Genomic DNA, 16,713 nt, shown 5'->3' with positions numbered 1-16,713 from the left:
TCACCATTATTAAGGGGAGGCAAAAAGGGGTATATTTTAGAAGTGGACATGTTGCCCATAGCAACCAATCCGATTCTACTTAACATTAAACTAACACCTTCTAGAACAGGGATGGGGATCCTCAGGCCCGGGGGCCATATAAGGTCCCTGGAATCATTTGGTCTGGCCCTCTAAGCTTTTTTTGCTAGCTTCCTCAATCTAGCCTCATCAATCTATGGAGCAGTGCCGCTTGGAGCATTCTTAGAACACTTCAGACAGTCACACCGCTGCCTTACAGCTCCCCAAAGCATCCTCAGGATACTCCGGGCATTGCAGTAATCACCGGCAGGGGGAGTGGCCTGCACTGGGCCCGCGAATAGTGTTATATATATATATATATACCAATCAAAATGGCCCTCGGCAGAAGAAAGGTTCCCCATCCCTGTTCTAGAAGATAATAGCTAGAATCTGATTGGTTGCTATGGGCAACATCTCCACTTCTTAAAATCTCACTTTCATAAAATTTACCCAAAGTGTTCATGCGTCCTTGTACTCTGGTTCCCAAAGTGTGACTGTGCTATTGTTATGGTACACTAAATTGCAGATACTGCATACATACCTAAGTATCAGCAGATCCCAAATATAGATCTGGGACCAAACTTTAGAACTGGACCTGCAAGTTCTTTCATTGGTCAAGAATCATAAGCAGTAAAATTAGATTTTTTTTTTCTAACACACTAGGTCAAGCCTTTTATCTACCACTAAATGGGGTTAATAGTTCCCTACTTAACTCCCCCACTCCTCCAGACAGAAACCTGAGTTTTCATAAAGCAATAGGAGAGGATAAAATAGGATTGCCAGATCATCCCTTTAATTAGGGACACATATGAATTACACAGGTTTTGTGGCTAATTAAAACCAGGTGAGATGGAGACTTGAAGTTAAGGCCCCCATACATCAGAGATTGATTGCAGCAATCGTGCAATTTGCAATCGATTGTGTATAAAAATCTTTCCCTTTTTCAATCAATTGTGTATAGAAATCTTTCCCTTTTTTCAATCGAATGCAAATTGCACGATTGCTGCAATCAATCTCTGATATATGGGGGCCTTTAGCCAGCCACAGAATCTGTATAAAGGCCCCCATACATCAGCAATTGATTGCAGCAATCATGCAATTTGCAAACGATTGTGTATAAAAATCTTTCCCTCGATTGCAGAGATGCCACAATCGATTGAAAAAGGGAAAGATTTTTATACACAATCGATTGCAAATTGCACGATTGCTGCAATCAATTGCTGATGTATGGGGGGCTTAACTCATATGGGTTAGGAATTATAAGGGTGATATGACAAGCCTAGATTAATAGCCAATAATAAATAATCAAGTAGCAATATAAAAAAATCAAGTTGTTCTTCAAAGTGCATTATGTCAAGTAAACTATTGTACTTACTTGGTCTGAAAATCAAAGTGAGCATATGTCGCTGATAACAATGAGAGCTTGAATGGTTTGCACTACAAGCCTTAATGCATCACGTTTAATACTCTATGTCTATCATGCAAATATTTTCTTACAGTGAAAAGTGTTCCTTTTATCACAATAACCTAAGACCACAACTAACATGTCTCAAATGAAAAATATACTTCTTCCTCAAAGCAGGTGATTACAGGTATGCTGGGCTGAGACATTTATGTCAGGTGCTTGCTAATTACAAGGTCACACCCCTGCAAGACTTAAGAGGTCCACACATCAGCAACCCCCCCCCCCCCCCACCCCCACCCCCACCCCCACCCCCACCCCCCTCCAATTTGCAGATTCACCAAACTGTGTCCATACATACAGATAGTTTTCAGTGATTTGCAGATCATTTTCAGGAGAGAAAAAATTTGCTGATCTTGACCACAAACCACATTTAAATAAACTATCTAATTAATTTTCAATAATAATATACATAATTACATAGCAAAAATTATACTTTTAGAATATAAATAATTACTTTAACCACTTAACTGACAAATTATTTTTCCAAAAACCACTCAGAAATTGTCGGGTTTTTTTTTGTGATTGAATTAGGACAAGAACATATTATTAAAACTTATCCAAAACAATTTTATTATTTTTTTTTAACACAGTATACCATAAAAATAGCAATTTTTATGGTATACTGTAATGGTGGCTATTGACATTTGTACCATCGATGGGCAGTGGGCAAATCATCGATTAAACAGTTAATTGATTATTTGAGACCGCAGCCACCGATGTTGCTATAACATCGGTGGGGGTTGCCATCGATGTGCAGCATCGGTGCCTGTCAGCAAGGCAAAACCACTTGTGTGTTTTTTTTAAGACCATCAATGTTTTGCAAAACATCGATTGCCAGTGGCCATCCCTAGTGTGTGTGTATATACTATATATATATATATATATATATATATATATATATACACTCTTTACTACATATATATATAGAGACTCTTTACTGCCCGATCACTGTGGCCAGCAGTGATCGGACACAAGACAGGCAGAAGAGGCGCAGCTGTTCCTGGCCGGAAGTAATGAGGAGGTGGGGTTGTCCCCGGCCAGGAGGATATCATATAGCTGCCTGCGAGTGAGCAGCTAAGTGGGGGAGGTGAGGCCGTGTAGTCACAGCAGCAGTCGTGGCCGGCTTCCAGGAGCCGCGGCTGCTGCTTTCTATGCAGGGGTGCGGCTACCCTTGGAGAGGGAAATGGCGCCGGCAGAAGACACATTGCATCGAAATGGCGGCCGGCAGGAGGTGAGGTATCAGCTGCTCCGCAGCCGCGCCATGGGGGGTGATGCTGGCATCCCGATCACTGCTGCCCATAGTGATCAGGACTCAGCAGCAGCTGCGGCTACAGGAGCCGTGGCTGCTGCTACTATGGATGTCAGCCGTGCAGGAAGGGGGGTGATGCCGGGTGCTCTATCACTGTGGCCGGCAGTGATCGGGACACGCTGGAGAGGCAGCCGCGGGTGTAGAGGGACCAGGGGGTCCCTCTGATATAGGCGGCTGCGGGAAGATTAGCTTCCCGCAGCCGCCCAGTGGGCATTTCTGAATGGTCGAATCAGATATGACCATGTCAGGTAAAGCCCAGTCTGATATGGTCGTATCTGATACGACCGTGCCAGGCAAGTGGTTAAAATACAACATATTTTAAATGCAAACACTTACATTTTTGACTGTACAAGTTACACACAACAATAAGTAGGATTTAAGCAGTAGGTGCAGAAGGAACAACCACACCAGGGTGTATATTTACTGAAGTTCGATTTTGGATTCTGTTCGATGTGCCATTCGACTTGGGTTCGATTTCCATTTGATATTGGAGATTTACTAAAGCCCAAATTGAATAGAAAACTGATTTCATTCCAAAACATCAATGTTTTCTCATAGTCGAATATAGGATCCCTTCAGTTACTAACATTTGCAAATCGAATGTAAAATGAACTTCAAATCCCCAAATGCTTCATGCTTTCGATTTTAGCATGTGCAGTTCTATTTGACACAGATGCATGCATGTATCTTATTGTAAAAAGCTTAAGCTGAAGTCAATGGTGGGAGCAGTTAATTGGCTGAGAGAGGCGGAGGCTCACCTCTCTCAGCCAATGAACGCTCAGCCCAGACACTTCGATTTGTACATGAGCATGCAAAATCGAACATCAAATCCCTTCTTAAAATCGACTATTAGTAAATGAGGCATTTGCAGTTCGATTTCAATCGAATTTATAAATTCATAAAATTGAATGCCAAAACGAACCTTAGTAAACTTAAACATATGGATTTACTGATAAAAGAAACTTTTTTCCCATCAGCCACAGGCTCACACAATAGAATGTTCCAAAGCAGGGGTAGGCAACCAGTGTGCCCTGCCACAGTGTTAGCATGCCCTAACAGCAAAACTCTGGCAGGACATGCTGGGATGTGTAGTTCCAAAGCAGCTAGAGTGTCACAGGTTGCCTCCCTCTGTTCCAAAGCATCCTGTTAAGAGAAGAAAAGCTATTCCTTTGTCACCAATTGAAACAGTTTCCTGCTAAAATCTGCCTCAGCTGAGGAGACGATGTGTACCTGTGACATGATGGGCTTACTATGCCACCCTGGCTGTGGGGAAGCAGTTTTACAGCTATGTTTTGGGGTTCCTCTTAAGTCAGTAACGTAACCTGTCCTTACTTGGTCACTAGACACTCACTGACTGAAAGTGAGAACTTAGCACCGGCTGCAGGAAAGTATCCTCTGCCAACATCAGGCTCATTCTCCAGCAAAGAGACCTCAATCCACTTGAGATGTTATGTACTGCAGCGCTGGTCCCAAAACACATATGGTAACTGATCACAGTTGCATGCAAGATGGTTACTTTAATAGGCTAATACTCCATCTCTCTACCTAAAAAAAAGGTCATTACTCAAACAATGGAATAATATTGCTAAATTGAATTCAACTTGCTGTCAGTTTCCCTCTATTAGGGATTGGTTTAATCACACTGACTTCTGCATTCCAATAGATCAGATCATTCTGGCACTTGTGGAAAGATTTTCAGAATATTGCCCTTTTGGTTTCAGTGGTTGGAATTCAAGGGATCTCCTCCATACACCTCCCACCTAACTCAATACTCTACCATGTCATTGCTTTTAGTTATGGTCTTAAGCTCCCCATATAACTTTTCACACGCATTAGTAGAATCTTGTCTAAGCACTCTCACCTTTCTAATAGTCACTACCTCGAATTGCCTACCTGCATCTTTCACTCCATGCCAGTGTATACTTACCATATTAGTCCATATCTGATAATACCTTATTACTTCTTTGTCATTGGGATCTACTGTATATTGATATAGGGCCTGATTCAGAGAAGTACACTAACCCGATGGTTAGCATACATCTCCGATGTTTAGGGGTCTGCACAGGCGCAGCACCCGTTCTAAGCATTTTATTCCAGTGTTTAGGAACAAATGGTTGATTGTCGTTGCTACCAACCAAAAATTACCAGATATTCGCTCCAACCAGTCAGATTGGCCAGATAATCTTATAGTGTGTGCCTATCTTTAGGCTGGACATCCAGGGGTATATTTACAAAAGGTCGAATTTAATGGATTCAAAATCAATGAAAATTGAACAACATTGATGTTGTGTTTCTGGGGCTAAATCATACATTTACTGATACTTAAAATAGCAAATTTAAAAGTTGTCTGTTAGTAAAATGTGATTTAGCCCTAAAAACACAAAATGGATCTTAATTGATTTTGATCAATTATCAGTGATGTTAAATCGATCAAAATCGACCTTTAGTAAATATACTCCGCCCCCCCCAGTCTCTCACTGCCTGGGGAATGGGACTGCAGAGTCTCTGTGAGAGCAAACTTGCTACTTGGTACAAGTGAGCTATACTTGATGAAACTTCAAATGTTTTTGTAGTTGACAGTTAGGGAAGGCAAGGTGTTTCTATTGAAGTTTTATTTTATTTCTCAGCTTACTAAAACTGGATGTGGCCCGCTGTACCTGTACCCTCAGACTTGTGTGACTTCTCGTCTACCCCAGGTGATGGTACCTGTCCCCCTAATCCTGCTTTTTCAGCGTTCACATTAGCCAGACACTCTTTCTTAAGTGTGACTAACAGACTAACACCAAACTGTCTGTTCACCAAGATTTCTGCTCAAATACAATACAGGGTATTCCTGGCTGAGTACCACTCCAAATCCACACTATGGCAGTCTGTATACTTAACACCTTATTATAATTTGGCACCATCAGCACTGGAGCGCTAAAAAGTGCGTTTCTATAGCACTAATGTCAGGGGCAAATTGTTTAAAATAAACGGCAATTCTTAAGAATGCCAGTACCCACTGTGCCATCATGAGACGATAGGATCTTGCTCCCCAATGGCCGAATTGGGTGATGAACATTAAAGCTGGGCATCCACTATACAATTTTCTGTCAGATATCTGTCCAATCTGGCTGGTTGGAATGAAAACCTGGTAATGTATGGGAACAAATGACAGTCGAGCATATGGTTTTAAACACTGAAAAAAAGGACAAAAACAATTGTTCCAATTGGTTACATTTGTGTGTTTTAAACAATTTGTCTGAACAACCATTTTTGGTTATTTTCCAGCGTTTGTGAGCAAATGGACGATTGTCATTTGCTACCATACATTACCAGGTTTTCATTCCAACCAGTCAGATTGGACAGATATCTGACAGATAATTGTATAGTGGATGCCCAGCTTTAGTAATTTTGAGCTTCCAGGGTCAGTGGTATCTGCCAATACAGCTTACTCAGGTCAATAGTGGAAATATACTTTGCTCTGACAACCTCATCTATGAAAGCATCAAGGCAGGACTGCGAGATGTCCCAAGCTCATGCATCTCTTGTACCTTTATATATATATATATATATATATATATATATATATATATAATATATCTATATATATATATATCATCACAGCAGCAAATCAAAGCTACTGATCCTACATTCTCATGGGATGCCTCTAACATGAACGCCTACCATAACTACCAATTGACCCATATAAGTGATGCCACTCCGGCATTTTGAAGACTGTGGGCCTGATTTAGAGATGTACACCAACACAATCGCAGCTGCAATTCCGCACAGAAGGCAACTGCGAGAATATGCTAACGATTCCAAATAGCATACGAGCATAAGGACGCCCACTTCTGCCTTCTCACATACATACGACGTTGCATACCTGCGTAAAAATATCGGTAACATTGACGCACATCAAGCAGCCATCTTGCCCTTGCGGAAAGTCAGACCTGCCGCATATTTTGGCAGCTCTCCTGACACGCAGAGCTGCGTAAGAGATCGCAAGGCATAATTTATGCACGCCCATGTAACTGCGCTCAGTCAGACACACCTGCGTTTTTATGACCACTCCTCGTTGCCACGCTGAGAGCCTGTCACTCACTTTGCGTTGAATTCCTCTGTGCATCTGTGATCGCAGTGCGATCGCTGCGCATGAGCAGTGTGGCTTTATATGCGTGTGCAATAACAAACAATCACTCGATCTGCGTACGTAATTGCCATTGCATTCATCTCTGAGTCAGGCCAGGTGTCCAGCCCAGTGTTTATATTAGAGTGCCAAGCATGATCCACAAGGTGCATAATAAACATATTGGGCCAATGCTTTCCCATCAGCCATGTGATCAGATACTCTTTTTCACTTTTATTTTCATGTCCATCAGACACTCATAGGAGTTCCACAGTAGAGTTAACACTCCCGCAACATTGCCACCTGCAGATTTGGATTTAAATCCAGAGAAGTAAGGGTCAACAGAGATCAGTAGGAGTCACCAATGAAAGCTCCTTCCTCTGCCTTCTCTCCAAAACCTGCTCTCTTCAGATAGTGGGGAGGAAGAAGGTGGGGCCAAACTAGCGCACTCACAAGGATACCATGAGCAGTTCATCCAGCATCTTTGATGTCTGAGCTGCGTTGCCTACATCATAGAGAAACATAGCGGTGTGTCCTTATCCTCTCCTGCACTATCCCTTCATTCTCCTTCCACCTCCTCCATGTGGCTTCCTCCAAGTACAGTCCTGGATTCCCTGCAGACTTTAATGTATGTAGGGTCCCCTCTCCACACCCCATGTTTATCTCGTCCATTGTCTATACTCTACGTCATACTGAGCGGAGTACCCATAGCATTGGAGGCCACATAAGGGAAAAAATGATTGATTCTGCTGCAGACAATGGGTGCAATCCTGCAAGCACCTAAGAGGTCTCTGCAACCAGCCCATTTAAAGACGATACAGAAGTAGTAGCTATACTGATATGAACTACTGTATTAATAAACAGAATGGGTGCAGGTTATAGCAGGTAGTATACAAGTGTGCTTTGAACAGCGGCTGCCTGACTACCTGTCACTGAACAGAACAGAGCACTCTGCGATCTTGGATGGAAGGAAACAACATATGTTCAGTGTCAGTATGAAGGTGCAAGAATGAGGAGCAGGAACAAAGAATGGAGGAGATATTCAGTGGTATATTGGATATACAAATTCTTGGTAAGACCAATGGCCCCCACAATGTAATGCGGCTTTTTGGGGAAGGGGGCTGGTTGTTTAAATGATTTGGGCCTGCATATTTGTAGGCTGTTGAGTGTTTTAATGGTAGACTTAGAGATACAGCAAGCAGCCATGTACAAAGCTGATTACTAGTGTGGAGTTGTGCATCCTCACACTCACCTCTGCTTCCCCTCCGTTCTCCTCCTTCCCACGATTTCCCGGGAGAAGGCAGAATTTAATGTAATTAGCTTCCTGTCTCTCCCCTTCCCACCCCTGACCATCCTCTTCTTCCCAATGTTTGTCCCATACTCTTTGGCTGAGGCTATCTACATGCCTCTGTGGGTCTATGTCTCTTACAACCCCTCCCCCTTGTGTCTTGAAGCCCACTTTGACCCCTCGATTACCCCTTGTCCTCTCTTCATGCCTTTCTTTCCACCCCCTTTGCTCAATATTAAAGGAAGAACCAGTGCTGGTGGCTGCCAATCATAAGTAGCAACTGTGGCATTAAGAAAAACAAGTGTAACCTTGTCCATCACCACATACTGGAACCTAAGGATGGCAGAAAATAACCCATTTCTGGTCTAGGGGAGCCATGAAAAAGGGATTTACTAAAGATTTGAAAGAAGTAAAGAAGATTTGCAATGACAAGCACAGAAGGGGTGATTGCAAATATTAAAGTTATATTAGAACGAAAACTAACACAGAGCAAACACAGGATTTAAGTGGAAGCCGCATCACTCTTACTTTTAGTCCAATAAAAGTATTGTACAGAAGTTTCCTCATACATCTAGCCTCCTTGCGTGCAAAATAGCCCTTTACAGTCCAGCCATGCCGTGTCATGACTTGGTAGCGCAGACCGTCTTTTCGTGCAACGTTTTACCTTCAAATGCGTCTTATTCGCAAAGTGATGGGAATAGTTAGCACAAGTAGCTTCTGCTGATTAAAATGATATGCAGCATGCCTATGTTCTATGAGCCACTGCAGGTGTATCTGCATGTGAAACGCTACGTTACAGTGTCAGCAGCTGTAACATTGTATCGTAGCGTTTCGTATGCAGATACACCCGCAGTCGCACACAGCACATGCTGCATATCATTTTAATCAGCAGGAGCTTGTTTCGCATAGCAGTGCGAATAAGACACATTTGAAGGTAAAAAGTTGCACAAAAAGACGCTCGGCGCTACCAAGTCACATGGAGCTCCCGCAATATGTGTAGCACAACTTGTAGAGCACGGCGGAGGATAGATGTATGTGGACACATCTGTATATAAGAATTTTGCTTTAGAATAGCTGTAAACCTCATTGTGCAATAAATATTTAGACTGAATGAAAGGGCACTGTATTATTGGGATAGTGTCAACATGCCAGCGAACGGGTAGACGGCCGTCGATATACCAACGCTGGAATCCCGCCACCTGGAAAAATGCCAACACCACTATCCCGAAGGGGATCAGGATACCGGTGTCGGCATCCCGACTGCCGGATTTTCGAATGAAGGATCCTTGTAAGTATGATGCTTAGCTGGGGATGGGGGGTTAGGTCTAGGGACCCCGGGGGGAAATTACGGTTAGGCACCCCCCCCTCTCCCCCCCGGAGCGTTAGGCTGTGGTGAGGGGGGCTAGAGAAAGGCACCACCGGGGGGAGGTTAGGGTTATGCACTGGATGGTTAGGTTTAGGGTGCGGGATGGGGGGGTTAAGGTTAGGTACCACCAGGGGGAGGTTATGGTTAGGCAGTGGCACCACTAAGGAAGGATTAGGGGAGGGAGATGGGAGGAATAGGGTACTTACCTGCCCCTGTCGGGATCTTCTTTGATCTGGCTTCTGGCATCAGGATTTTAACCAGCGCTATTGAGCCGCCGGTATTTCATACCCAACCCGTATTATCACATGTTGTTCATGCATGACAATCTAGTTGTATCATTTTATTTTTTTCCTAACAAAATCTTTGGCGAATATTTCGTAACAAGTGATGCAGGGAGGATTCCATACTTAATCCACACTTAGAATACCAGTGTTTTTCTTGCACAGAAACTATGTAGTGTTGGCTGGTCCAAGGCACATCAGAATAAAACACACACACACACATCACCTTGCATTTGTCTGTATAGTTTTAACATGTATACACATGCAACTCCCTGCACATATTTTAAAATGCCTTTAATATATTGCTTCTATGTAGAAAATACAACTTGTAAACAAAACTTTTCCAGTTCTCACCTCCAGAGGTAGATAAGTGTGCTTCTGCTCCTGTCCCACCTGCAGGCAGGGGAGGTGAGGGTACTTTAGCTGCAAGTTATATTTCTGCTTGAAATATTGAGCTACTGTGCACTCAACAGTCTGACCACTCTCCAACTGCAACGGGAACCTAAGACATTGAAGACATTATAATAGGTACAATTATATACTTGATCCTTGCTTGCCCTAGCATACCTTCAGGAGCCTCTCTTGCTAACTTACGTCTGATGGCTGGCAGGCCTACGGGTAACATTGCAAACTCTGTATTTCCTTTTCATCTGCCCACAGTGTGTGACTTCAACTTTCAAACCTGATCATAACAAAGAAGTAGCACCAAACATCATTCTTGTTTACAAAATGATACATTATAAGTGATTTCACGTATCTTTAAATCTTGTCTACGAACAGGTTTTGTTTACTATGTTACTGTACTCTTTTCTTAATTTTTTTGTAGCACCTACTGATTTTAATCATGTTCTAAAATTCATAACAACAATTTACCTTTGATCTCCTTAGTGAAGCGCACCCTCTGAGAGTCTGTAAGAGGCTTGGGTTGTTCATCTATGTTTCGGATATCCAGAACCTCGCACATGAACTCTATGACTGGCTGAGCCTTGTAAAAAGCTGTAGCTGACACTGAAAGCAAAGGAAGGATTCATTAGGCAAAAATAGGAGGGAGAACCTTTACATGCAGTGTCATAGCTTGCTACTAATACTGAAACACACACATACATATATACAAACACTTATGCAATGCCAGTCAAATCCAACAAGTGTTCATCTTATCCACAAAAAGTTGAATGTGCATTGTGCACCCCATTCCCTGTCATCAACCCAAATATTCTGAAATTTGTCTTTTTTTTACGAAAAGACAAATGGTTTACAAAGGATAGCCCATAAAGCCATATGTACAGTATATTACACAACATGAGTAGCCTTTCTGTGTGAAATTTCTAGGTTATTCCATTGTTACCGAAAGGCAACAACAGACAAAACTACTTTTATTCTGGATCATTCAGTCCTCTAAGCCCTTTCTATATGTAGCACTTAACCTCATGTATCAAATTGCTAGTGCAGCAGAAAATACATGCATTACATAAGTATAAATATTAATAAATAAAATAAATGTTTCTGTATGTATTGTAAGTTTGCGAGCAGAACACTCTTATATATCGGTTTCTAAATACTTTTACCACTGTATTCCCATAAACAGAATATGCTAGCACTAAAATAAATTATGAAATACTCAGAAATGAGGGTCTGAGGATTCCTGAACTCCTAGGAAGTAAACTGGATAGGAAGCTGCTACAACACAGTTGTCCTAACTACTGTTAAGGATCTATGGGCCCGATTCAGACCCGCTCGCTAGGATGCGTTCGCACGCAGCCAGCCGATTGTTTGCATTCTGCGCATGCGTACGCATCACAATGCGCGTGCGCGAACCAGTGCGAGCGATCGGGAAGTGTACACTCGCCGCCTGTAGACAGCCCGGCAGAATGAGTGACAGGAGAAGCCGTTTGTGGGTGGTGACAGGGACTGGCCATTATAATCGGGGGAGTGGAAGTGCGAACGCAGGCGTGCCTGAGTATCTTAACGCCGTCTAAGAGGCGTGCATAATTAAGAGGCAGCGTCATAGTACACGTCACTTGGTCGTATTTCACACTGAGGTATAGTCAGCCACAAGCGCTGCGTTCCCTTCCGATGGTACCCGATGTACCGATGGTTGCATACACTTCCTGGAGATTACCCAAGTGGGCATCTTAAGACAGGGTGGTGGGCGTCTGCATACACGATGCAATCGCATGCTAAGACATAGTGGGTGTGCTAATGTCTTGCCGTGCGATCGCTTGCCTTGCCGAAATTTGCATACGCATCAAGCATGCAGGTCTGAATCGAGCCCTATGTATCAAGGGATTATTGAAGCACTGTACCAGTGTGATGTATGTACTGATGTGCAGTTCTTCAAGAATCGCTCTATACAAAGAAAAACTCACCATCAATGTTGAGCATCATGTTCCACATGGCAGGACGCACAGATTGATGGAACCCAAACCAGACCTCACGACCCCCTCCAAGTGGGTGATAGTATCCTTCAGGAGGTGAAAAGAAGGACCGGCCCACTGGGGTATACCTGCAGAGGCAACAATTTGAGAGTAGCACTAGTAGCACACTCATGCATTTTACTCTTTGCATTTAGTAACAGTCACAAACATACAAGTCCTAGCTTCTCACCTCATTGAGGCCAGGTGCCTCATTGCTACATCCAAAGCCTGCACAGACTCCAGGGGAAGTTGGATTCGGCCACTCCCCAAGGCTTCATGTAGCATTCTCCAGCTAACCACTGCCATCCATTTAATGGACACTTTAAAAATCCTGTCTTTTCCCTCACCAGGAATAGTCACCTCAAAATCAACCTGAGAAGTTTAAAGGACATTCATTCTAGCAGACCGCATTGCTATACAGTACATAGGTCAGTGTATTCACATTTACTAGTATGACCCCAACCCTTTCCTGTGCTGAGTGAGTTCTTTTACCCTTTCGTGACCAATAGGCAATGTTGTAACTGTATAAATGTTCTTCTTTCCATCATACACTGGTTTTCTGTCTCCAAAGATCTGTGGCTTGAAGTGCTGAACCATGTATTCTACAACTTCCCTGAAAGATGACATATCACAAGTCATATCAGTGGCATAAAGGATAGAAGAACACAAGTCATGCTGCAGCAAGATAGAACATAAAAAACAGAAGAGTTTGAGAAATAAAATTGCCATAAAATTAGTCACGGTCATGCAAATAATAGATGCTAATTGGAAATGGTCATGCAAATAATAGATGCTATTTAATAAACACAAAAGTGTACCTATAAACTTATCCATATGCAGCACTCTTATACGTACATAGCAGCAATACAGCCATAGTTCACAAACTACTCCACAATGCCATATACACATCTATATATCTCGTATATCTACATGGTATTCATTTTATTGACTGTTTAAATGTTTAAAGATTAATCAAATTTAATCATTGACTCCACCTCATCTTTTATTTTTGCAACTTTCATTATTATTTCTAATTCAACCCTCTACGTAACCATAAGCACCTGTACCTATGAGTCACAATCACTGCAGGCTCATTAGTTATATACACAGGGTCTGATGCACAGTTGTACAGTATTGCACAGCTGTAGGAAGTGGCTGTGTAATACTATACACTAAAATGCAGCAGGAAAGGTCCGGTGTGAATAGAAGCCTCCTGACTGCATCATAGATCTGTGTGCTGTGTCCTAAGACGCAGCATCAGATCTTCTGTGATACTATCGGAAATCTGAGAAACCCTGAGGTTACTCAGATTGCCCCTCACAGCTCCGGTGCCGATAGAAAGTCTGCGTTGGAAGCAGGCCCCGTCCACTCCTCGCCCCTAAAGGACAGCAGCCTGTCAATCAGTCTGCGGCTTGGGGGAACTGCGAGATCTCGCAGAGGGAGATCTGCACATGCTCATTACAGATCACGCACATGAGCAGGTCTCTCACAATCCTAGTAGTACGCAAGCCATCAGTCCCACAGTTACTACACTCTCTAATGTCTGCCTGTTCTCTTGCTTACAATGTGAAAGCAATTATTTTTACACATACAACTGTAAGGATTACAATACTCTGACTTTAAAGTCCCTGTAACTCACCTGTTAACACGTCTGGGGCATTTGTCTGGCTTTATGTCCACTTCATAATGGTAAACATCAATCTTAGGAATGTCCACTTCAAAGTAATTGGCAAGAAGTTTTATTGGTTTCCCGACTGTGCCAATGCCAGGGCGGCGTGGGGCTTGAAACACTTGCTGTAAAGGTGGAACATACCCACTTTGGGCTGGAATAGAAAGAAAGTAAAATAAAAAATCAGAATGCCTAACTGTAATGCAGGAAACATAACATCTTCTCTAGCACAGCATTTTGCATGACGTTCAATTGAATGGACTTGGATACAGATTTTTTTTTTTTACCCATATGTGTTGTGCACTTTTATCAGAAATGTTCACCAGGTGGATAACTAATAACTGGGATAACCATACAATATACGTGGCCTCTAAATCCAGCACCTGCTGTAAACATATTCCAAATAATGTCAGCACAGACAGGGCTAATGTCTGGTACCCTAACTGATAAATAAGATACACTGGCACCTGAAGGGCACCAGAGAAGGGGATCTGCTCTCCACACCTTATCACATATGGTAAATTAGCCCAACTGGTGTACTTATATTTTATTTCACAATTTCTACTGGTGTGAGCAAGTCTCTTCTGAGTAACAGTTTCATAACCCAATGCCACCCACTGCCACCTAATGTGTCCCAAAAACGAATCCACGACAAGTACCATTTTTTCACCCCAGAAAAGGAGAAAACACATAGGTCTGCGAGCTTATCGCGGACCCTATGTGTTTTTTCGTGAGATATATCCTATTATTTTATTCGAAATAATAGGATAGGGTGAAAAAAAACATCTGCGAAAAACGGGGATAATCGGCGAAAACTCAGCTAGGAAAGTAGGATGATGTCATCCACATAGACTCTGAGGCACACTACAAGTCCATGTATACCTAGTTGACTTTGGGTAAGCATGTGGGATTAATTCATTAAAATTCAAACTTCATTGATATGTAAACGATTATTCACTTATAACAAGGCAAATTATAAGATCAAAAGAAAGAGTGAAGTGAAAGTAAAGAGAAAATTAAGACTTAAAAATCACTTTCAGTGTAACCAATTGTTGATACAAATGGCTCCCAATTTAGTAATACGTTAAGTGATACATTACTGTATATAAGTATACAGCAGAAAGCTAATATAAAGAGAATCGTGTGTCAGTAAGGAATATTATTTCTCATAAGGCAAAATTTTAAATCAAAAGAAAGGAAGGTAACCCTTAGAGAAATTATACTATATCCTATCTGTAATGTTATTTGGATGAACATTTATCATTTGAAATGAAATAAGATATAATTTATAAATTATTACTTCCAGAGGTCACGTGTAATAGATTAAAGAATAATAGTTTTTTTTGCTTTTGGCTTATTTAATTTGAAATAGCAATAAGTATATTCTAACAGGAGGGAAAATAATAATATAATTATATATTCTAACAGGGGGGAAAAATGACATGTATAAAATATTAGGCTCATTTTATATAAGAGTATTTACATAAATATGATTCATGTTCTAGACTAGATGATAGAACTATAACGTTTTGGGCTAGGAAAAAAAAACCTATATGGTGGCAATAATTTTAAAATCTTGAGGTATATTGAATAATACAGTGACAATATATTTTATGGAATAATATAATGTATTTGTATTACTAGTCATTATGTTGTAATGGCTGGATGCAGATTACTCCTTAAAATGACACTATTTTTTCATACTTTAAGTTTAAATGGATCATGTGTGGAGCTATGAGACAATATACAGCTGTTATTTTTAATATCTTGTACATCAATAGTCTTAGTAAATTAATTTAAATTCATGTTTTTTTTTTTTGTTTTTTTTTACAAATGTTTCACATTTTTAGCAGCGATGGGGGATGAAATAAAAATATTACACTGCAACCCAGTGATTGTCCTCCTTTGCTTTAAAATGTAGATCATGGCTATATCTGCACACATTCTAGACTGATATTTGTAATTAACGGATTCAGAATTGTTGGTATATTTCATACCAATGTACAGACTTCGCAAGTTAATAACTATGGGCCTGATGCGGAGTTGGATGTATAATCGTTTGCTTACCCACAAATCTGTACTGTATATGTCACAGATATGCAGAGTTGCTTCTGGAAAAAGGGGCGGGGGAAGGGTCTAAAACGTAGGCCGTGTACAATAACGGAGTTCACGCAACTGCTAATAGATGCAGACCCGCACAGAAAAGCAGATACACCAGTCAGTAGTCGTATCTATTGTGGGCACCTAAGGCTGGTACAAATACATCCTGACAATGATGGTCGCGATCACTAGCTAGTACCTTCTGATTGGGTGCTTTTAGAGTAACCTCAGAAGCAGATAGAAGCTTTCTGCATTGATCGTACATACATTAGAAGATGTTACGTGTGCATTCAACAGAATATTAAATCAAGCCTAATAACACATGTAATTTTTGTTGTAAAAACAAAAAAACTTTGTGTGTGCTTTTAACTGGTTTTATGTATGCATATGTCACACAGTATGAATGCCTGGTGCAAACTTGACACATATGCCACAGGTGCATCTTCCAATGGGTGCAAGTTAGTGGGATGTAGTTATGAGACCAGCGGCCACAAGTCCGCCGGTTCCAATACCGACATCCAAATCTCGACAATGGACTTAAGATAGGCGTCGAAATACTGACACCTAACTTAATCCCAACGCCGGAACAGAGGTAAGTCCGGAGCACCCTTAGCGTTAGGGAGCATTTTGGGAGGGGGGGGTTAGGCACCACT

General features: G+C 41.7%; 1 protein-coding gene across 1 annotated transcript in view; it reads right to left on the bottom strand.

Annotated features, from left to right (window-relative positions):
- LOC148542844 (protein argonaute-1) overlaps positions 1-16,713 on the bottom strand; it is a 99,321-nt gene that overhangs the window by 13,384 nt on the left and 69,224 nt on the right. Inside the window, exons 2-8 of the mRNA XM_088460617.1 lie at positions 13,931-14,114; positions 12,784-12,904; positions 12,482-12,663; positions 12,244-12,380; positions 10,751-10,885; positions 10,472-10,559; positions 10,232-10,379 (exon numbers count right to left, since the gene is read on the bottom strand). Of these exons, the coding sequence (XP_088316743.1) occupies positions 10,232-10,379; positions 10,472-10,559; positions 10,751-10,885; positions 12,244-12,380; positions 12,482-12,663; positions 12,784-12,904; positions 13,931-14,114 (995 nt within the window). The remainder of the gene's footprint in view (positions 1-10,231; positions 10,380-10,471; positions 10,560-10,750; positions 10,886-12,243; positions 12,381-12,481; positions 12,664-12,783; positions 12,905-13,930; positions 14,115-16,713) is intronic.

The sequence above is a fragment of the Taudactylus pleione genome, unplaced genomic scaffold (assembly GCF_031769625.1).
Source record: "Taudactylus pleione unplaced genomic scaffold, aTauple2 ptg000007l, whole genome shotgun sequence".
Taxonomy (NCBI): Eukaryota; Metazoa; Chordata; class Amphibia; order Anura; family Myobatrachidae; genus Taudactylus; species Taudactylus pleione.
The sequence above is the reverse complement of the archived record's forward strand: the minus strand, read 5'-3'. Positions and strand labels throughout refer to the sequence as shown.